The 22,620-nt window shown below is 46.6% G+C and overlaps 1 protein-coding gene across 1 annotated transcript; it reads right to left on the bottom strand.

Moving 5' to 3' along the window:
- Window positions 1-1,558: 1,558 nt before the first annotated feature.
- On the bottom strand, window positions 1,559-21,400 carry LOC118620272 (protein lifeguard 1-like). The gene is made up of 10 exons (XM_036247378.1): window positions 21,230-21,400; window positions 16,939-17,210; window positions 12,613-12,691; window positions 12,391-12,444; window positions 10,856-10,946; window positions 7,999-8,036; window positions 7,829-7,916; window positions 6,350-6,439; window positions 3,188-3,235; window positions 1,559-1,849 (listed from the first exon to the last, which is right to left on the bottom strand). Exons 2-10 carry the CDS (start codon window positions 17,204-17,206, stop codon window positions 1,697-1,699), a joined length of 909 nt encoding a protein of 302 aa, XP_036103271.1. The 5' UTR covers window positions 17,207-17,210; window positions 21,230-21,400; the 3' UTR covers window positions 1,559-1,696.
- Between the last annotated feature and the right edge of the window lie 1,220 nt (window positions 21,401-22,620).

Raw genomic sequence — 22,620 nt, 5'->3', positions numbered from 1 at the left:
GAAGAGATCTTCGAGGACTTTGGTTAAACAAGTGATACTGAAACTGCCAACGTTCGTTTCTGACAGTAACGTCAAGGACATGCCATGACACTTTGGCCACTGACATTCTCTGAGCCTGGAGGGCAGTGTGGCGATGCTGGTTTTGAAAAGATCATGCGTGGTTTCACTGAGGACACGTGTGTGTGGGCAGCTGTGCTTATCAAACTATGCCTCAAGCTAGATGAGGGCATGCCTATTTGAGATAATATAAAGAACAAAAGCTAAAAGTAAATTATAGGCCCCAAATTTGAGAGCATCGTAGAAGATATAACCCGAATCCTTCTCTGCTTTCTCCTCGCTCTTCCCCTGTAAGATTCCAAATAGGTTTGGGACCACTCCTGACAGAGGTTCAGCTTGTGGACTCTCTTCTCAAAAGATGAATTTCTAACATTGAGAACAAATTACTCATCTGATTGACCTTAAGAATTGTGTCTTGCTCAGACTCTTTACTAAATGCAGAAATCCAAAGATTGTCCTAGAAGCATTAGACTTTCTTTTCATCGCGTCATGGCCACTCTGTAACGGTCTCACAGCCGGTAGCACACAGGTGCACACGCAGGCTGTGAATGGCTGGGAACGTTGCTGAGACCACGGACGTGCCTGGCGTGGTGCTGGGAGAGCACCGAGTGCAGAGAGGAACTGGCCAGCATGTCCCTGCCATGCAGGAAGGTTTTCTTGATGCCAAGAGAATGTGCAAAACCGCAGGCTTTCCAGCTGACTTTGCTTTCCTGTATGGAATTAATCCACCATGACTTTGGTTCCAAAGCCTTTGACAAGTGCACACAGTAATGTTGGTTAAGATACCCAGACCCCGCCCTGGCTGGTTTGGCTCAGCGGTTAGAGCGTTGGCCCGCAGACCAGAGTCCTGGGTCCGGTTCCCACTAAAGGCATGTACCTCGGTTGCAGTTTGTCCCCAGCCCCGGTTGGTGTTGTGTGGGTGGCAACCAGTCGATGTGTCTCTCTCACATTGATGTTTCTCTCTCTCCTCCCCCCGCACCCCCTCTGTCTGAAAATCAATGAAAAATGTCCTCAGGTGAGGATTAAAATAAAAGTATAGGTGGGATGGTGACATAGCAGGTATGCTGTGTCTTTGAGCCTTTCATGGACACTGACTTTGTTAATCTTCTTCCCTACCAGAAAGACACTATTGTTCTCTCCAATCTGACTCTCAAATCCAGGAGAAAGGCTGAATACTCTGGCTTATCTTACTCTTAAAGTCAGACTGTGCCAAAATATCCCCACAGAACGTCCAAACCAAGGGAAGAGAATGGAGTGACGAACGGTTTCTGTAATCAGTTTTATTCATGTAGAGAGATGTTGTTTACAGCTTTCACTAGTGCCTGGAAAACGTCAAGAAAGTGACAGGCATCTTACAAACGTTTGTAAGTGTGGCGTTTTGATATTCATCCTTTGGGAAAAGGAAAATCAGAAATATCCCGCAGAAAGTTTTGCAACCTGACAATGGAACTTAAAATGTAACAGCTAAATGGCTACGGCTACCATCTAATGAATGCTTGCTTCCATTTAAAAGTAAAGTACTTTAAAAGACTTCCTTTCATAAAAGGGCTTAGGAAGTGGCCACCGCTGCGTGGCTGGGCGACACTTCGCAGCCGACCCCACTTCCCTCTCACCAGTGGAGCCCGCCTCGGCCACGGGACTACCGCACCAGTCCAATCAGTTGCAAAATGAAAAGGAAAAGGTTGATTATGTCCAAGTAGATGTTCAGAGCCGCAAACACGTACTCTTCGGGGTCCAGGCTGGAGTGGTGGTGGCGCCCTCCTACCATCAGCTGCACGTTCATTACCAAGTACTGAGAGCAAAGGAAGAGAAAATGTGCTGGTTAAATTGTTCGTGTCTATCAAATAACTGTCCTAAACCATCTGGGAAAACGGTTCTAGCATCAATACATATATTGCAGAAGCGGGTGGGGCCAGATCTGGGGGCCTTCCTTTGCTTTCCGAGTCCAGAGCCTGTGCCTTCAATCAACGCTGTGGACCAGCTGGGCCCGCTGGACACGGCGTAAACTACAAAGTGCCCTGCATTTGCCATTTCCCCACACCTTCTTGCTGAACGAAGAATGAAAGTAAAATGTTTCCCCAACATTGAGACTGACAACAGCAAGAATTCTGAATTCCTGGAGCTTTATGATGATGTCAGTATTTCCAAAATAGAACGAGGGAAGATCAACGTGAGTGATCAGCGTGGCAGAGAAGGGAGGCAAACTCAAGGCTGGGCACCCGGACCGCTGCGTCCTGTCTCCCCATTTCCCTCCCCTCTCCCCGTGTGAGTCCAGCAACGTGGGGTGAAGGGTCCTACTTTGACCACTGACCCAGCAGTCACATTCCTTGGTATTGACCCAAAGGAGTTGAAAACTCCTGTTCACAAAAACCTGCACATGGATGTTTAGAGCAGCTTCAGGCACAATTACCCGAACTTGGGAGCAACCAAGATGTCCTTCAGTAGGTGGATGGATACAGACTGCGATACGCAGGGACCGAAATGAGCTCTGGAGCCATGAAAAGACACAGAGGAAACCTTAAGTGCACCTTACTAAGTGAAAGAAGCCAGTCGGAAGGCTACCTGCTGTATGATTGCAACTGCATGACGTTCTGGAAAAGGCAACACTTGGAAACAGTGAAAAGGTCAGTGGCTGCCGGGGGTTAGGGCTAGGGAGGAATGAATAGGCAGGCACAGGATATTTAGAGCAGTGAAAATATTCTGTATACCATAACGATGGAACATGTTGTTTATTATAATTTATCCAAATCAACAGACTGTGCACTGACAGTGAACCCTAGTGCACACTATGGACTTTGGGGGATATTAACATGTGCATGTAGGCTCATCAGTGTAACAGAGGTACCGCTCTGGGAGTGTTGGTAATAGGAAGGCTGGGCATGTGTGGCGCAGGGGTATATGGGAAATCTCTGTATCTTCCTCTTGATTTTGCTGTGAACTTGAAAGTGCTCTAAAATCACCCTGGTAAAAGGAGAAGGAGAAAGAGGAGGAGGAGGAGAGACAAGTCTCCAGGAGTGCTTTCCAGCGAGTTTTGCCTGCTTGACTCCGCACTTGGCACAAGGGGGGGGCGCACACTTTCGGGGCAGGTACCATACTTTTTGTCCCGGGGGGCGGGGGGGGGGAGACTCACAAGTGAGAAGATCATAGTTCCAAGCCCAGCATACAACAGATGCAACCACTGCAAAAAGAAAGGAAACGAGGGAATGTTAAGATCTGAAATAACAGAAAGCCTCCCTTAGGTCCCTGCTGTTCAGTGGGGGCCCTAAGAGAGTCAGATCTGTGAGGGAGTTTGTCTCATTTGAATGTAACGGGTCAAGCGCATCCCCTCCATTCCACTGGGCAAGCGACGGGAACTAGCCTTGCACGCGCCCAGTGCGGTTCTTCGAGTGAGTGCTCACGCATGCATGTCATGCCTGGCCGAGGGGCAGAACGCACTGGGCACGCTCGCTGTCTGCCCCACCCACAGAGCCCTTCCAGGGAAGCGGCACCGCCCTCGGCTCCCCTCGGAGCAGGTTCCCGGGAACAGGGCCCTCGCACACCATTCCTAGAGCTGACTGAGGAGAGATGGAAAGTGTTCACTCCAACAGTAGCCAATCTCTTCACTGACCAGTAGCCTCTTATGTGTGATCAGGATCACATGGATGCTCCAGGCCAGTCAGAAATCAATGTTCAGGGCAGAGGGGTCCGAGCAGCAGAGGCTGTTGTGTGACTAGCTGGTACTGGAGCTATTATCAGCCCAGAGAGGAAGGGGCGGTTTCCATCCCTGGGAACCCTGGGTCTTCTGAAGTTCCATGAGATGCCCTTGGGTCTCTGCCTCGAGCTGGTCTGAGCAGTGTCTCTCTGTTCCTTGCAACCAAAACAGCCCTAATCATAATATGACACTGGTCTCTTGGCTCTGTGTGCAGGGGACAAGGAAGTGGGATATATCATCTGAGGAAAACAGGGGCATTCGCTCTTCAGGACAGGAACGCTGGTCCCAGAGGGATGGGCAGAGCAGTCTGCTAACAAGGGAAGGGGCTTGGTGAAGGACACAGTGTTTCCAGACTGAGCTAATGAATGGTAAGGAAACACCTGGTTCCCGGAACCTGAAGAATTCAAAATGGCCAAACAAGCATATGTACGTAGGACAAGGTTCTGTCAAAGTCTTCCATTTATACATATGTGTACGATTAAATGTGGTAGGTATTTGTAAAAGGAAATGGGAAATGTATATACATATATGTGTTTTTAGAGGAAGGAAGAGGGAGAGAGGGAGAGAGAGAGAGAGAGAGAGAGAGAGAGAGAGAGAGAGAGAAATAGCAATCCGTTGCCTCCATCACACACACCGACCAGGGACCAAATCCGAAACCTGAGTAGGTGCCCTGACCAGGAATTGAACCTGACACCTTTTGGTGTATGAGACAGAAATCAGCCAACTGAGCCACACCAGCCAGGACAGGAAATTTATATTTTAATTTTTTATTGTATTGATTTGAGACAGAGAGAGAGAAAGAGAGAGAGAGAGAGACATTGACTTTTTGTTCCATGCATTTATGCATTCACTGGTTGATTCTTACATGTGTCACGACTGGGGATTGAACCCACAACCATGGCGTATTGGGACAATGTTCTAACCAAGTGAGCTACCCGGCCAGGGCGTGGAAGGAAATCTAGAATGGGAAGTAAGAGTCATCTACAAACACAGTTTATTAACTGCACCTATTATAAAGACCTACGGAACCCACCTAACAAATATTTGTATTATTACTGCCAATGTCTGTGCTACAGTCAACAATAATACATGGAGCACTCTGGCCTTTTAAGATATATCTCTGTGATATCTGTATCTCTACAATACAGATGCTACCTTCAAAGCTATAAGCCTAACAGTCATTCATAAAGCTAAACCAGTTCAGGCAGAACTGTTAGTTCTGTGTCTGAGATCATCGATTAAGTCCACAGAAGCTCTTTGATTCAGCACTTGGACCACATTGGCCTTGGGGTGTTAGTCCAGGGGTCACGGGCTCAGGCCAATCCTCAACGGACCTGGCCCCCAGCGGAGTCTCCACTCTGGGGCCACTGGCAGCTGGACCATGGTCCAGATCCGGTGCCTCTAGTCCCCGCCCCTCCAGCCTCAGTCCACGGACATGGCAACCTGGTAGGATGAGCACGGGCATCGGAGTCACAGCTCTGGCTTTGGTCCCACCTACTCCCGGTGTGAACTAGGATGAACTGTTTCATTTCTTTGAACCTGTTTTCTTATCTATAAAATAGGCGAGACATATTCTTTTCAGGAATGTTGTGAGAATTAAATGTGATGCCTAAAAGAAAAACACATGGGCCTATGTCTGATGTCTAGTAAGAAGTCAATGAATAGCCTGGCTGGTGTGGCTCAGTGGTTGAGCGTCAACCCATGCACCAAGAGGTCACCGGTTCGATTCCCAGTCAAGGCACATGCCCAGGTTGCGGGCCCCATCTCCAGTGAGGGGCGTGCAGGAGGCAGTCGATCGATGTTTTTTTTTCTCTCTCTCTCTCCCTTCCTCTCTCTCAAAAATCAATAGAGAAAAAAATAAAAATGAAAAAGTCAATGAATAGATTAAAGCAAAAGGGGCGGGGGGGGGCAGGGCTGGAACTGGAAATAAGGAGCCTCCTCTAGGCTGCTACTAGAAAATCCCCAAATAACCCATCTCTCACTCCCATAACTCAAACAAGCAGTACCCAAGGAATCTGATGTTCCCTGGGTGGGGGGGGAGGGGGGTTCGCCCCAGCTCCTCCGAGGGAAGGACAGCTCTAGAGGAGGAGTTCCACCTTCCAGCCCCAGACCCCTGTCCGTGGTACCCCAGCTACACCCCGCCATACTGGGCAGCCCCAGGACAGGCCTCAGAGACTTGCAGCCACTGGGAAGGGAGTGTCACTGACCCAGGGCCCCCCACACTTTGCTCCCGGGCCACACCTCCACTTCTGTCATTGGTGGGAACAGCAGGGCCCTTCCTGGGAGACACGGGACCACTGTGCTGCGATGGTCGACTTCAGCTCCAGGACTTCCTGGTGGCCTTGCTGAACTGTCCGTAGTCCAGAATGCTGCCCCGACCCCCCTCCCTGTCCTTCCCTTGGGGTCACATTGGCCCTCGTGGCCTGACCACTCTGCCAGCCTGCGTCAGCTCCCCACCCCGTTTCTCTGGCAGGAATTTCTCCCGTGAAAGTCCTCCCCTTCCCGTCTCCATGTCTCCTTCTCAGGGGACATTCTACCACCAGCAGCACGCCACCCAAGTTCTAGCAATTCTCGGAGATTTCAGGATGAGATCCCACTTACGTATGACCGTATGAAGAGTAAGAGAGTTCCATAGATCAGGAGCACGATGACGGAGACGAACAGCACTCCATTCAGGAGGGTGAAGTCCCACTGAGGAAACAGCACAGGACACAATGCAGTCACCGTCTGCGCGGATTCCGGGGGGTCAGAGCTCCGCCTCAACCCCGCAGACGGGAGCTGGCCCGTCTGCCAAGAGCTCACCGGCCAGGACCATGGAAGTCCATTAGCCCCAACTGCTGAAAATGCGACAGAAAAAGTGTCGTATTGCCTGGGACTTGCTGCTGAAGGGAGAAGGTAGGACTGTGGTTGAAATAATAGGTGATAATGGTTGAAACTGGGTAATGGGTACATGGGGGTTCACTTTACTACTCTATTTTATATTTATATATAATTTTCCCTAATAAAAAGTTACATTGAATGAGTAGGATGTACATTTGTATGTATAGTATGATCATAATTACAATCATAATTATTCATATTTTAAAGTGCGTTCATAGAATACATTAATGCGATAAAATAGACCAACAGGTTAACTGGGTACCTTTTTCACATTTGTAGGCATATCTTTATTTATTTTTTTAAAATATTTTTTTCTTTATTGATTTTAGAGAGAGAGAAAGGGAGAGGGAGAGAGACAGAAACATTGATGAGCAAACATTGACTGGCATATCTTTAAATTATATATATATATAGTATAAGCTTTCAAAAATTATTGTTAATGATTCTTTTGTAACTTTGAAATTTATGAATATACTTTTTGGGTTTGCCTTTATAAATCAGTGACCCAATCAGCCTGGGGTGGGGGAGGATTAAGGTGTTTTTTTTTTTAAGAAAGGGGAATATTCTTCATCTGGCCTAAAAATATAGGATTGTGCAGCCCAAGAAGATCTTTGAATCCAAGACATTTTCTTGCAAGAGTTTTTTTTCCTAGTTCCTCTATTTCTGTCCTCACTCCCTACCCTTCACACACCAAGGGAATCTAATCTGAAGTCCTCCATCACCCACAGCACCAGCACCACCTGGATGCAGCTAGTTGGCCCCACCCCCACCTCCAGGTCCAGGGGCGGAGCCAGCAGTCTATGGTTTAACAAGTGTTCCAGGGGCTTCTGATGCTGCTGAGAGCTTGTCCTCGGGTGTGCTTCCAGTCCTGGCTCTGAGCACTGGGGCGGGGCAAGTCCAAGCTGAGACATGCGTTCGGTACACCCTGGGTTTGAATCGTAATTCGAAGAGAGAATATAAACTAGCTCATTAATATTTTTGTCCTGTTGAGTACTTGTTGAAATGATAATGCTTTGCATACATTGGATTAAGTGAAATCTATTATCAAAATTAACTTCACCTGTTTTTTTTTTACTTGTTCACGGTGTGTGCTGGGAAAGCCAGGAGAGGAGGCCCTGAGGTGAGTCCCACAGGACAGCAGAGAGGAGGGAGGAGAAAGGGGCAGAGGAACAAGTCCACACACTCCCTCGTGATACATACTTTTGTTTGAAGAGCAAACAAAGTGAGCGATAATGTCACCATAGCGGTCGCTGCTGTGGCCCATAACACCTCCTCAGCGTTATAGAAACTAAAACCAGAGACTGTGATTATTGTCACATACCACTGAGGAAAAGCCCACACAAAAGCGAAAATGTGTATCACAGACTTACACTGATATGGCTCCTAGCAGCAGACCTTGAAGAACTGTCTAAAAACAAAAATCACAATCAATCAGAAGCCTGGTCCTGCAGCCCAGCGCCCCAAGACGGCCCGGGGTGCTTGTGCTTCGGCAGGGTCTAGGAAGCAGGGGAACGCACACAACCCTAGCACACAAGCTATAGGGCAAATGCTTATAAAAAGTGAACAGTACAACTAAACACGTCCCTAACGTTCTCCCTAAGGCTAACAAAAGAAAATGCCTTTATTATAAAAAAACTTTTAGTCCACAATAGCAAGTTTCAAGGTATTTAGTGAATTACATATGTAATGATTGGAGATGTGGAAACCCACTGAGAGGGTTTATCTGTAGAACATATGATCATTAATCAAACGGGGCCATCCACACAGAATCGTAACATTTTATTGGAGCAGGATATGCTGTTTCTGCTATGGCTTCACCAACAGTTTCACCATCGACCTTTCCCATGGGGCTACGGTGAAAATAAAATACTTCTTCAAACCTCAGTGGTGGGATGAGGAATGAGACCTGCTCAGTAAGAGGAAGCAGATGGGCCCTGGCTGGTTTGGCTCAGCAGTTAGAGCATCGGCCTGCGGACCAACGAGTCGTGGGTTCAATTCCGGTCAAGGGCATGTACCTCGGTTACGATTTGTCCCCGGCCCTGGTTGGGGTTGTGTGGGAGGCAGCCACTTGATGTGTCCCTTTCACATCGATATTTCTCTCTCTTCCTCTCTCTCCTTCTCACTGTATCTGAACAAAAATGGAGAAATGTCCTCAGGTGGGGGGTGCAGATGGCACTTATTTACAGAGCATGAGCTGCCCCTGCAGGCGCCGTCCAGGGCTCAGACAGTAGCTGCTGCAGTGGGGCTGCATCAGGCTGCAGGGTTCCCATGAGCCAGGTGGGGCCAGGGACCAGGCAGCGAGGAGAGTGGCCAGTGCTGAGCGCCAGCAGGCAGCCACCCAGGAGGATGTGCCCAGGCCTGCAGTCGGCTCCAGGATCTCGCAGTGAGCAGGGAGAGGCTGCAGGGCCTGGGGACATTCCCTAGAGGGGAGGACGCTTCGTCAGAGGTGAATCCAGAGACTCTGCTGACCCACAAGAACCAGAAAAGAATCTTCCAGTGTCAGGGAATAAAAATGAGGAAGCACTCCAACTGGGGATCTAACCTGCAACCAGGTATCTGCCCTTACTGGGAATCAAACCCACAACCTTTTGGTGTACAGGACGATGTTCAACCAACTGAGTCACCTGGTCAGAGCATACATGATATTTTAATAATGTGCTTGCTCCTGCTCAGCTGGTGTAGCTCAGTGGTTGAGCGTGGACCCATGCACCAAGAGGTCACCGGTTCAATTCCCGGTCAGGGCACATGCCCAGGTTTCGGGCCTGATCCCCAGTGGGCGCCATGCAGGAGGCGGCCAGTAGATGTTCTCGCTCATTGATGTTTCTGTCTCTCTCTCCCCCTTCCTTCCTCTCTCTCTAAAATCAATAAAGAAAATAATAATAATGTGCTTGCTCCTGACCTTATTCTCAAGGTTAATTTTCTTCTACTTGCTCACTTGTTTCATATTTCTTCATCTTCAGGAGCACATGGAAGACGTGCATGTGAGAGAGAAAAGGGGTAGAGAGGGAGAATGGGAAGAAGGAGAGGAATGATTTCAAGCTGGAAACCCTCCTTCGGTTTTCCCAAGAGCAGGACAGTAAGTGACAAGAGGCCTTAGAAGTCGAATCTGCCCGAAGGTTTCCAGAGCTCAGAATCTGGGCTCAAGGGGCCACAGTTCCACGGGATGAAAGCCATCTTCAGTGTGCAGTGTTTTCCTGTTTGCCCTCACCTCCTTTTCCGAAATGGTTTTCTCCATATATTTTCTAACACTTGGGCAAGACATAAAGTCTAGAAAATACAACTAATTCTTACCTGTCTATAATATTTCTTCTCCCAAGCTTTACCTGCTTTAGGATAACCAGAAAAACCTCAGATGAGAGCTTCCTTTAAGATCTATAGCTTTGATCTCTTCTTGTTAGAATAATAATAATAGTAATAATAATACCATTGAACATTTTAAAATGGTTTTTGGGGGGGTTTTTTGTTTTTGTTTTTTATCCTCACCCGAGGACATTTTTCCATTTTTTTGTTCAGGTAGAGTGGGAGGGAGAGAGAGGAACAGAGAGAGAGAGAGAGAAACATCGATGTGAAAGGAACACATCGAGTGGCTGCCACCCGCACAACCAACCAGGGCCGGGGACAAACTGCAACCGAGGTACGCGCCCTTAGCGGGAACTGAACCCGGGTCTCTCAGGACCGCAGGCCGACGCTCTAACCGCTGAGCCAAGTCGGCCAGGGCCCATTGAACATTTTAAAATAAAAAATTCAAAAATTTCTGGAAAAATATCCCCACCCCTAAATCGATTCTGCTCCAGGATTCTCAGTATCTTTCTGTTTGGTTTTTAGCTCCCACCCATTCCTGAGTGTGTGCGGTCTGGGAGGTGGTCAATGAGCAGGGTATCCACCCCATTTAAGAAAGTCTCTGAAATGCTCTGGCAGCTGAGAAACTGCCCAAATGTGGGCAACAGAGAGCCAGTCTTCTCCGGTCTGGGGAAGAATCTATTCTCCTGGACATAGAAATCACACTGGACGCTCTCTGCTAGGTATGAATGGCCATGTGTCCTTGCTCACTTTGACCACCAGGAGGCGCAGATCCAAATTCAGGCTCAACATTCAAGTGTATAGGGCTTTGCATTTTGTGTACTAATCTATTTTCCTACCCTTATTTTTCCCCATCATATTTCTCCACCAATTTATGAAGTATATTTCAGAGATGAGCTACGACAGGTGCTAACAAGGTTTACTTACAAATAATCCCAGGAGGATGTAATTCGCAGGCACCTGACGGCGGAGTTTCCCACAGCAAGCAAGCACGATGAGCACAAAGAAGAATGCTGGGCTGAGGATAATTTAGAAAACCATGTGTTATTTGCTTCCAATGATTACATCATGTGATACAGGTAGACAGAGATATAGGTATCATGATATGATATTATCTGATAGTAAGTATTATAAAGTAAACAAAAATGTGGATTACTACCTTTACCTCTACTTTAACTTTTAAAACTAACTTTTCTCATCGCCATCCACAGACAGCTTGTGGGTTCTTTTTAAAATTTTTTATTTTGAAATAATTGTGAATTCACAGGAAGTTGCAGAGGGACAGAGAGGTCCTGGGTACCCTTTACTTAGTTTCCCATAATGGTTGCCGTGATGGTTACAGCTTACATTATTTACAGTATAATACTAATAGCAAAACCAGTAATTTGACAATGGTACAGTGTGGATATATGACACTGTATCATAGAACTGTGACAGAAATCTATGTGTAGATACATGTAACCAGCACCACAGTCAATATTTGAAATGATCCCATCATTAAAACATCAACAAAGATCTCCTTGTGCCAATGCCTTTATAGTAACACACATACTCCCCTAACTCCTGGCAGCCACTAATTTTCTTGTTTTCCCTTTTTTGTTAATCTTCAACCCAGGCATATGCTCCTGACTGGGAATCAAACCCAACTCCTTGGTCCACGCACCAACACTCTAACCATTGAGTCACACCAGCCAGGGCTGCTTGTTTTCCATCTCTATAATTTTGTCATTTGGAGAATGTTGCATCTTTGGGAGTGGGGGTGGGGATGGAGGTGGAGAAGGGTATAGTGGGAATAAAAGGTGATGGGGCCCTGGCCAGTGTGACTCATGGTTAGAGTGTGGGCTGATGCACTGAAGGGTCTCGGGTTTGATTCCCAGTCGAGGGCGCCTACCTGGGTTGCAGGTTTGACCCCTAGTCCTGGTCTGGGCATGTTCGGGAGACAACCAATCAATGTGATGTTTCTCTCTCTCCCTTTCCCCCTCTCCCCTTCTCCCCTTCTCCCCCTCCCTCCCTCCATTCCACTCACTAAAAATCAATCAAAAAATACCCTCGGGTGAGGATTAACAAAAAATAAATTAAAAAGTGGTGGGAGCCCTGGCCAGTTTTGCTCAGTGGTTAGAGCATCGGCCTGCGGTCCAGAGAGACCTGAGTTCGGTTCCCTCTAAGGGCATGTACCTCGGTTGCCCTTAGCCCTGGTTGGGTCGTGTGGGTGGCAGCCACTCGATGTGTCCCTTTCACGTCGATGTTTCTCTCTCTCTGTCTCTTCTTCTCTCTCCCTCCCACTCTATCTAAACAAAAAATGGAAAAATGTCCTCAGGTGAGGATTAAAAAAAAAAAGAAGTGGTGGGAAAAAAATAAATAGCTATAAAAAAGAATGTTATATCTTTACCTAATTTTTAATGAAGAACTTCAGTCAATAACTAGTAGAAACCCCAGTTTTTATTAAATCCAATAATACTTACAAGATCGCATAGGTGAACCAGGCATTCTTGCGTACCCAATTTTTTAAATCTGTCCTGGTTTAAAAAAAAAATCAATAGTTTTACTCCATAAGTAGTTAATTTTGCTAACTAAGGTAATACTTAAGTAGAAGTAAACCATGTCGTGAGAAGGGGGAACTCTAAGTGACTGACTGTGACAGGTGTGAACAACTCAGTGTGTCACCGACAGCGGCGGCGACTTACCAGAAAAGAAAGACGCTGATGATGGCCCCCGTGATCATCAGCTGAGTGGACAGCAGGAGGAACACTTTTGTCATGAAAGCTGAGGAGACAAAAACGTGATTTTTGTGGCATGATATTCAAAAGCAAAAATATCCGTGTAATGACCCATTGTTGATACTTAAGAGAAGGAACGTTTCCTGTGGCTTTCTGAGGACGGGAGATGGTGAGCCAGTGTGGTCAGCCCACTGAAGACCCCAGCAACGCAGCGCTGCAGACCTCGTGGGAAACAGCCTGGGAGGTCCGAGTGTTTGGCTGGGGATCTGAGAGTGTGTCCATAGGAACCCCAAAGTTTTCCAGACAAATTTAGGAGTTGAGTTCCTCCCGATGCACACCCTGTCTGTCCTCTTTCGGCCCCAAGGTGATCTGAAAGGCGCAGAGCGCCGCAGACCCATCGCAGGGATCCGGCTCCATCCTTGCGCAGCCTGGAGAAGGCCCATCGGGGTCGGCTGGTGGAGTGAGCCTGTCCCCCTTGGGCTTGGGCTTGGGCTTGGGCTGCAGGGAGTTTGCAGAGCTTTCCCACCGCTTTTCTCTCCCTCCACCTGCCTTAGGGCACACCCTTCCCTTCTGCCTGTGCAGACCTGGATAACCTGAGGAGTGTACAGGACGAGTGCAGAGGCGTCTCTTTGTGCTCACTTCCTACTGGCAGGTGTTTCTGAGCCCCCTGAACGTGGTGCTGCTAACGACAGTTTCCTTTTTTGTGGCTTTATGCCAGTTTTAAAAGGAAGAAGAGACATGCTGCTTAAAGTTGGCTTAGCCTCAGAGGGTCACAACTGTGTCCTTTTGCTGGGTGGTTCTGTGCGTAGGAAGTGTGACAGCGGAGGGATGGGCCTGAGCTACCTTGATGAAAATGCCAGGACATGTGTGTGCTGCCTGCATTAAAATAGTCATTTCGTTAACATTAATGTCACATCTACCGTGTATCAGGGACTGTGAGGGAATAAATATTAAATGTGGCCCAGCCTCATCAGGCCAGATGTGTAGATCAATGGAATAGAACTGAACGTCCAGAAATAATCTCTTACATTTATGGTCAATTGATTTTTAACAAATGTGCTAGAAAAATTCAACGGAGAATGAACAGTCTTTTCAACAAATGATGCTGGGGCAACTGGACATACACATCCCAAAGGGTGAATTTGCACCCTTTCCTCGTGTCATCCATCCATACAATCAGTGAGTGAAAAATGGACTATAGATATAAGAAATCAAACTCTTGGAAGGCACACACGTGTAAATCTCTGTAAGCATGGATTAGGCAATCCTGTTTATAGACGGGGTGCCTACAACACAAGCAAAGAAAGAAACAGATAAATTGGATTGCATCAATAGTAAGAGCTTTGTGCTTCAAATGATACCATCAAGAAAGTAAAAGAAAACCCAAAAACAGGGGGGGGGGGATATTTGCAAATCAAATATCTGGTAAGGGACATATTTAGAATCCATAAAGAATTACAATTCAAGCCTGGCCTGTGTGGCTCAGTGGTTGAGCATTGACCCATGCACCAAGAGGTCACCAGTTCTATTCTGGGTCAGGGCACATGCCCAGGTTGTGGGCCAAATCCCCAGTGGGGGGCATGCAGGAGGTGGCCAGTCGATGTTCTCTCTCACCGATATTTCTATCTCTCTCTCCCTCTCCCTTCCTCTCTCTAAGATGAATAAAGAAAAGAATTACAATTCAGTAACAAGAAGACAACAATTTAAGAAGGCAGAGCTGGTGTGGTTCGTGCCCTCCCACATTGACATGGCTTGGCCACCTGACCAGAGTTGCCCAGTGAAAGGTGGCATGTGGAATATAAGCAGAGGCTTGATAAATGGCTTGCACACTGGGGCTTGTCCACCTGGTAGGCTTCTTCCTGGGACCAGCTGCTATGTGATAAGAAGCACAAGTCACAAGAAGAGATCCACAAAACCAACACCGACTGCCAGTCTGTCAGGGAGTCTTAATGGCCATTGCAGCTTCAGCCACCATCTGATCAAAACTGCACAGAAGCCTCCAATCACAACCAACACAAAAACTGCCCACCCGAGCCCAGTCAACCCACAGAATCATGACAGCTAGTAAAATGATTGTAGTTTTCTAAAAAGTGGGCAAAGGATTCGAATAGACATTTCTTCAAGGGCCTATACACAGGTGAAAAGGTGCTGAACATCAATTAATCATTAGGGAAATGCAAACCCAAACTGCAATGAGATATTCCTTCACACACGCACACCAGAATGACTATGATAAAAAGACAGACAGGCCCTGGCCAGTTTGGCTCAGCGGTTACAGCGTTGGCCTGCAGTCCAGAGAGACCTGGGTTCGGTTCCCGCTAAGGGCACATACCTTGGTTGCAGTTTGTCCCCGGCCCTGGTTGGGTCATGCGGGTGGCAGCCACTCGGTGTGTCCCTTTCACGTCGATGTTTCTCTCTCTCTCTCTCTCCCTCCCACTCTACCTGAACAAAATATGGAAAAATGTCCTCGGGGGAGGAAAAAAAAAAAAAAGACAGACAGTAACGTGTTGAGGAGGATGCAGGAAAACAGAAATCCTCATACATAGCTTGTTGGAATGTAAAAAGGTACAGCCGCTTTGAAAAAGTTTGGCACGTCTTCAAATATTAAACATAAAGTTACCATATAGCTCAACAACTCCTAGGTACTTACCCAAGAGAAATGAAGACACATGTCTACACCAAATCTTATATATGAATGTTTATCACAGCATTATTCATAATAACCAAAAAGAGGAAGCAACCCAAATGTCTGTCAACTGAGAACTGGATAAATAAAATGGGTTCTCTCTAGGCAATGGGACACTATACAGCCATGAAGAAGGAGTGATGTACTGACACATGCTACAACATGCGTGAATCTTGAAGACACCATGCTGTGTGAAAGAAGGCAATCACCAATGACCACGTATTATATGATTCCATTTACATGAAAAATCTAGACTAGTCAAGTCCATAGAGACAGACAGAAATGAAGTGGTTGGCAGAGACTGGGAGAAAAGGGGTGGGAAGTGACTGCTAATGGATATGGGATTGCAAAACTATCAATATACTACCAGTCATTGAATTGGATACTTTAAAAGGGTGAAATTGATGATATGTAAAAATGTATCTCCATAAATCTGTTTTCAAAAATTGTAGTTCCCTCGCCTCCTAACTCTTAATCCATTACCAGCTTTATGTTTCCCTTTTCTCCGTAGCACTTCCATCTTACAGACCATAAAACCGGGGAGCGGGGCAGCCTCTGCCCTCCAGGAGAGGCAGGCACAAGTAACTACGTTAGTGGCGAGGAGGCTCCGCATGCTCTTCCTGTCGTCAGCCCCCGGGCCTCAGTTCCTCCTGACCTGGCACGACGCCCACTCCACGTACAGGGCCGGGAGGACTAAATGCGGTCATCTTCCCCGGTGCAGCGCCCAGTGAGAAAGGACTGGCACCTGTGGCAGAGGTGGCTCGTTGCTTAATGACACCCAGTCTCCCCAATGTCCTCACTGTCTAACCCCGATCTTGTTAAAGGTGGCAATGGACCCAACTGAAAAACTGCAGAGGGAGGTGGCCACGTGGTCCAGGTAGGGTCGACGACATGTCATTGGAAACGTGTGGGTGTGGTTTCTGGGAAAGTCTCTGAACTGAGGTCGAATTTGGAGGGCGTGAAGGACATCCGTCCGTGAATGGCGCCCCTGGAGTTGTCAGGGTGGCAGATGAGCCTTGGCCTTTACCTACCTGGAAGGCTAGAGCGCCAGAAGGAATCTTTCCAGCCCTGGGAGGATGAAGGCCATACCGGGACAGCAATGGCATTCACAGCTCAGGGTCCACCTTCAAGTTGCCCGGGCCCTAACAAGGCCTAAGGGGGGCAGAGTGGTCACGGGGACCTGCGGCATTTACCTTGAATTTTGTACCTTTGAACTTCATATTTCATGAATGAAAAATGCTTCTCATGTATTTAAGCCACTGTTTTTTAGGTTTCTTTCCTCACAGCTGAATGTATTTCCTGTACAGAATTAATATCTAGGGCCCTGAATTAATATTCTTTAACACTGAAGCCAATAGTATGGTATTACATTGTATGTAGGTAAGAACATTCTACAACTGATGACTGAGTCATAATTCCTAAGAAAACCACACGTTGTTCACTATAATACGTTTATAGGAATTTCTGAATGCCCTGGATGTCATGGTAAAGCATGGCTGGGAAAAGCTAAAAGCAAAATTCAATCTTGCTGACAATCTACTCCATTGGGAACATTTTAAGAGAACATGTGCTTTTCTCTCCCCAAAAGGTAATTTCTTTATTCTCACCTCTGCGGACTGGTGCTTCTGAGAACGGGCTGGTTAACGCATTGCTGTCAGTGGGGGTGGTCTCATCTGAAATTTGTATAACGTAGGAGTCCACTTTCTGCCCAGTATTCGAACGTGGTTTCTCCTGAGCTCTTTTTTGCCTAGGTGAAGATGCAGGTTCCTGGGACTTCTTAGATTTGGTCTGGGTGTTATCATCTGCTGCTTTCCGGACCAGATGTTGGTGATCTCCAGTACTAAAGTCTATTGGTTCACTGACCTCCAAGTCCATTTTTCTGAAGGTGGAAAATTGTTATTCAGGTTTTTATGGTCATACTGCTGCAACCATACCATCCTCATCACACGCAAACGATTTCCCCTTATTTTAACTTCGTTGGCCCAGTACTTACCAAGTCAGTGCTCAATAAATACCTGTTGAATAAATGATGAATAAATACTTTCCTAAGGATGATGCCCATAGAGCGATATGGCAATATTGCCCATAGAGCAATGCCCATATTTGCATTCTGTTATGAAATTAAATGTATTCAGCGAGGAGTTGTAAGTTCCCTCTGTGTGCCAAGTGTGGAGGTGCCTGCACCACCTCTGCCCGCGGAGAGCTCACATGTTGGGAGAGCAGGTAACCAAACAGACAAGTGTATGCAGGGCCAGGAACAACAGATGGTACAGGATTCCCCACGAAGTCTGGAAGAACACGCGAGGAGTAGAAGAGGTGGGCAAAGCTTCTGGAAAAGGGGAGGTTTAGGCCAAGGCTGCAGGTGAGTAGGAGTTAGTCAGGTGAAGAGGTGGGGGAAGGTTTGCCCAGCAGAGGAATCAGCCTGGGCCAGGACTGGAGGAAGCAGAGCTGACAGGTTCCAGAAACTGAAAGAAGTTCGTGTGGCTGGAGCAGGGCGTTCAAGGGGGAGAGTAGGAGGAGCTTAAGCAGAAGAGCCTGGAGCAGAGCACTGACGGACTGGCAAGCCAAGCTCTTCCCAAAGGCCAGGGCTGTGGTAGGCAGAATACTGGTCTCCCCAAAATGTCCACGTCCTAATCCCTGGAACCTATGAATATGGTACCTCACATGGCAGAAGGAACGTTGTAGATGGGATTAAGTTAAGGACTTTAAGGTGGGATAGGATCCTGGATTTTCTGGGTGAGCCCAACAGAATCACAAGTGTCCTTATGGTCATACTTACAAGGGGGAGGCAGGGGGACCAGAGTCAGAGAAGGAGATGGGACAACAGAAGCAGAGGTCAGAGTGACACAGTGACCGTCTTTGAAGATGAAGGAAGGGGCCATGAGCCAGGAAATGCAGGTGGCCTCTGGCAGGTGGAAGAGGCAGGAAATGTGTCCTCTCCTGGAGCCCCTGGAAAGGAACGCAGCCCTGCGGACACCTCGATTCTAGCCCATCGAATCAGACTTTGGACTTCTGACTTCTAGGTACTAAATGTGTGTTGTTTTAAGGCATTTCGTGTGTAGTGATTTGTTACAGCAGCGATCAGTAACTGACAGAACAGGAATCACTGGCGGTTTTCCAGCAGGGGACCACAGGGACTTGACGAGAAAGATCACACTGGGCACCGCGGAGAATGGGCCGGAGGAAGAGAAAGTGGAGCAAAGAGAGCGGAGCCCCGGGGAAGAGGTTGTGGTGGGCTGTGCCACAGTGCTTTGCAGCAGGACACGGTTCTTAGAAAACCAGTACTACACGGACCAAAAATGACAAAAGAGAAGGCCCCCAGGAACCTCCTGGGGACAGGAAGACTCAGACAAGCCCCTGTTCTTGGCCTCCTGACCACAAAGAGAGCCAAGGAGGAGTTTGAGAAGGAGATCGCCGAGATGGTCCGGACTCAGACAACGTAGGGAATGTCTGTAAATAGGCCTGAACGACACACCGTGCTCTTGGAGAGGCAGACGTTTTGTACAGATGTCCCTTCTCAAGTTAATCTGTAAAGTTTTACAGAATTCACTGGGATTTTTTTTAGTACTTGAAAACATAACTCTAGAGTTTGTCAGAAAGAGTAAATGTGGGAGAATAATCAAGAAATATAATGGAGCCCTGGCCGATTTGGCTCAGTGGTTAGAGCATCAGCCTGCGGTCCTGAGAGACCCGGGTTCAGTTCCCGCTAAGGGCATGTACCTCGGTTGCAGTTTGTCCCTGGCCCTGGTTGGGTTGTGTGGGTGGCAGCCACTCGATGTGTCCCTTTCACGTCGATGTTTCTCTCTCTCTCTCTCCCTTCCACTCTATCTGAACAAAATATCAAAAAATGTCCTCGGGCGAGGATAAAAAATAAAATAAAATAAAATCAATAAAGAAAAAAATTAAAAAAAAAAAAAAAAAAAGAAATATAATGGAAAGAGAGGGGAAAAGGGATTTGCCTTATTATAAATCAAAATATCATATAGATATATAATTAAAAGTAGTGTTAGCATGCCAATAGGTAAATGGATCAATGGGAGGGAAGAGATTCAAGAAATAGACTCATGTATATATGAGAATTTAATTTTGATAAAAATGGCATTTTAAATTATTGTCCCATGATGTTGGAAAACAAAGTTTAATAGCTATTTCACATCTTTCACAACAATGCAGTCCAGATGAATTAAAGATACTATCATAAATAATAATAGCCATAGATATTCTACAAGAAAATATCAATGAATATTTGTGTAAACCTTTGTAAGAATGATACCATAAAAGAAATGCCTGACAGACTTGGGTATAAGAACCCTTTAAATATCATGACAAAAAGATACCAGTACATCTGAAATGCAAAATTGTGAAAATAAATTTTTCAATATTTACTATACTGTAAAAAACAACTTTTTTTTTTTGCATTCATCTTCAGATAAAGCAGGAGGGAGAGAGGGAGGACGAGAGAGAGAGAAACATCAATATGAGAGAGACACACCGAGTGGCTGCCACCCACACGACCCCAACCGGGACTGGGGACAAACTGCAACCGAGCCATGCGCCCTTAGCGGGAACTAAACCTAGTTCTCTCTGGTCCACGGGCTGACGCTCCAACCACCGAGCCAAACCGGCCAGGGCAACAACAACATTTTAACAAAGAAAAGATAAGCAACTGAATAGAAAGACGAGAAAAGAACACAGATGGGCAATTAATAGAGGACATTTTAATGATCAATAACTTAGGTGATGATACCTACCTCACAAATAACCAAAGAACTGCAAGCAGAAACAATTGTGAAATGTCATATTTGCACAAAGGACTGGCAAAAACTAAAAATAATTAATTCTCAGAATTGCAGAGATGTGGTGAAATGGGTAACCTAGGGCCACATGATGACTTGCAGGTGCCTAAACACATTTGCCTTCATGGGTCCCCTTTCCATAAAAAATATGAAAAAATATATTTTACAGCTGCCTTTAATATAAAATATATAATCCCATTTGGACTCATTATATATCATAAAGTCATTGGTATTATATTTTTTTTCTCCTGATTTTAAAAGAAGTTAAAATTTTTATGACCCCTAAAACTGTCACGGGTACTAGGCAATGTGCCTACTCTGCCCAGAGGCTAAGTCAGCCTAGAGATAGCCTCACAGATATTGGCAGGTGTGTTAACTTTTCTGGTGAGTAATTTAGACACAGCTGTCAAAATTCAAAATGTGCCTTACTTTACATTCATTCATTACATTTTTAGGAATTTATCCCATAAAAATACCCACACAACTAGACAACCATATGTGTATAAAGAAGTTCATTACATTATTAATTGTAACTGCAAAAAAATTAAAACAGGCTAAATATCCAGTATTAGGGGATGGCTCAATTAATTTTAGCCAGAAAAAGGCAGATATATATGGACTGATGTGGTAAGTTCACTTTGATACACTTTTGAATTTAAAAAGTCAGATTTTGCCTGGTTGGTGTGGCTCAGTGGATTGACCCTTGTCCCATGGACTGAGTGATCCGGGTTTGATTCCCGGTCAGGGCACGTGCCTGAGTTTTGGGCTTGATTCCCAGTGAGGGGCCTGCAGGAGGCGGCTGATCAATGTACCTCTCTCACATTGATGTTTTTATCTCTCTGTCTAAAAAAAATCAATAAAACACTATTTTAAAAAGTCAGGTTAGAGAATAATACCTAGTAAGATCACATTGTTTTATACACACACACACACACACACACACACACACACACACACACACACACACATTTCCAGAGACTGAAAAGATATACTACAAACTATTGAAATGGTTATCTCTAACACAGCAGAGTTAGGGAATACCTCTGAATAGTATAAATTTTTATAATGAGCATGTACTATTTATATAAAAAGAAATATTTACATTTTGAAGAGTAAAAGCAAGATTTTTCCTTTTTGATCGAGTCTGGAGCTCCTCTGAAGAAAGCAATCTTCACACAGAGCTGAGAAGCACTAAAAGATGCTCACATAACCAAGTTGGTTTCTTTCCCAGCCATCCTGCAAATCAGAAGGGCGAGAAGCAGCAACGTTTTCAAAGCACTGAAACCAAAACCAAACAAACAAAAATTAAAGGCAGCTGAGTTTTCCTCACAAAATTATATCACAAAATGCAGCTTTCATCTGGTCCTCCAACAGCTTCCCCGGCTCCTAAACCAGCGGTCAGCCAAGGGGCAGGCGGGCTGGACTGAGCAAAGTTCCGAGCAGCAGTTAGGGGAGTGGCAGTTGGAGCATGGGGTGGTCCAGGGAACCCCTGTACTTAGGAGACGGACTCTGAGACAAGTCCATCTGCCCAGCCTTATACTGGTCACAGTCACGGCCACTGTGCTTCCTGCTGAGTCCCAGGCAGACCTACACTTGAATCCCCAACACTGATTCCATGTCCTGAAGCAGACCCTCCGGGCTTCTGGAGCACATGGCATCTCCCCACTGTGCCCTCACCTCTCCCGAGCAGGAGGAAGATGCTTATGAAATGCAACCAGGGATTCTGAACAATTCTTTCAAATAAGTAAGACTTGTTTATGATAAAGCCAGCGTTGGTTGTTCTGGTGGATGATGACGTTGGTGCCTCCCATGGTGCAGGGAGCTGTGTACCCGGCCATGCACACCAGTGAGGAGCTGGGGAGGCCTGATTCCGGCTGTTGGGTGAGAGGAGTCAGATGACGAGGTGGCGGGAGCGAGGAGGGCAATGGGAGCAGACACTTGTCCCGAATGGAGCCTGAATGAGAAAAGGCTCACTGATATATTAGCCCACATATTAAACTGCTAATTAGTGCCTGCCTGCGGTGTGCAAGGCGTAGAAAACAGAAGGGACACAAAGAAGGGAAAGGCAAACATCCTCAACAGGCTCGTAGTGCAGTGGAGGAGACGGGTACAAAGCTATACCTCAAGGTAGAAGGAAGAGTCAGCAAGGAAGAGCTATCTGAGTCAGGGGGTTGGACAAAGGAGGCGTGACTTCGGTGCAGAAGCTTCCTGAAGGGAGTGAACTGATTCTGGAAAGGTGCAGAGGGTGGGTGTGAAGTGTTGGGAGGAAGCATATTCCAGGCACAGAGAACACCCTGAGGGGTGGGGATCGTGGGCACACAAGCAAGACAAGAGACTTCCCTTCACTTATAACATGGAGGTGCAGTGGGATATCCTGCCGGCCCCCGAGGAGAGAAAAAGGAAAAGTCCAGCAAGAACATCTGCCAGCTCTCTTCCCTGCACCTTCGTGCAGTTCCGTGGGTCTCACTCTTCCTCTCTCTGTCCATCCACAAT

This window comes from Molossus molossus, unplaced genomic scaffold (genome assembly GCF_014108415.1).
Source record: "Molossus molossus isolate mMolMol1 unplaced genomic scaffold, mMolMol1.p scaffold_m16_p_7, whole genome shotgun sequence".
NCBI lineage: Eukaryota > Metazoa > Chordata > Mammalia > Chiroptera > Molossidae > Molossus > Molossus molossus.
Note: the sequence above shows the minus strand (reverse complement) of the source record. Positions and strands in the feature narration are given on the sequence as shown.

Excerpts from the sequence above, each read along its gene's own strand:
- LOC118620272 (XM_036247378.1), bottom strand. The coding sequence starts at position 17,206 with ATGGACTTGGAGGTCAGTGAACCAATAGACTTTAGTACTGGAGATCAC. Across the intron at positions 10,947-12,390 it reads TGGTTCACCTATGCGATCTT|CCCAGCATTCTTCTTTGTGC; the intron begins GTAAGTATTATT and ends AATTATCCTCAG. Across the intron at positions 6,440-7,828 it reads TGTTTGCTCTTCAAACAAAA|TGGGACTTCACCCTCCTGAA; the intron begins GTATGTATCACG and ends CTGTTTCCTCAG.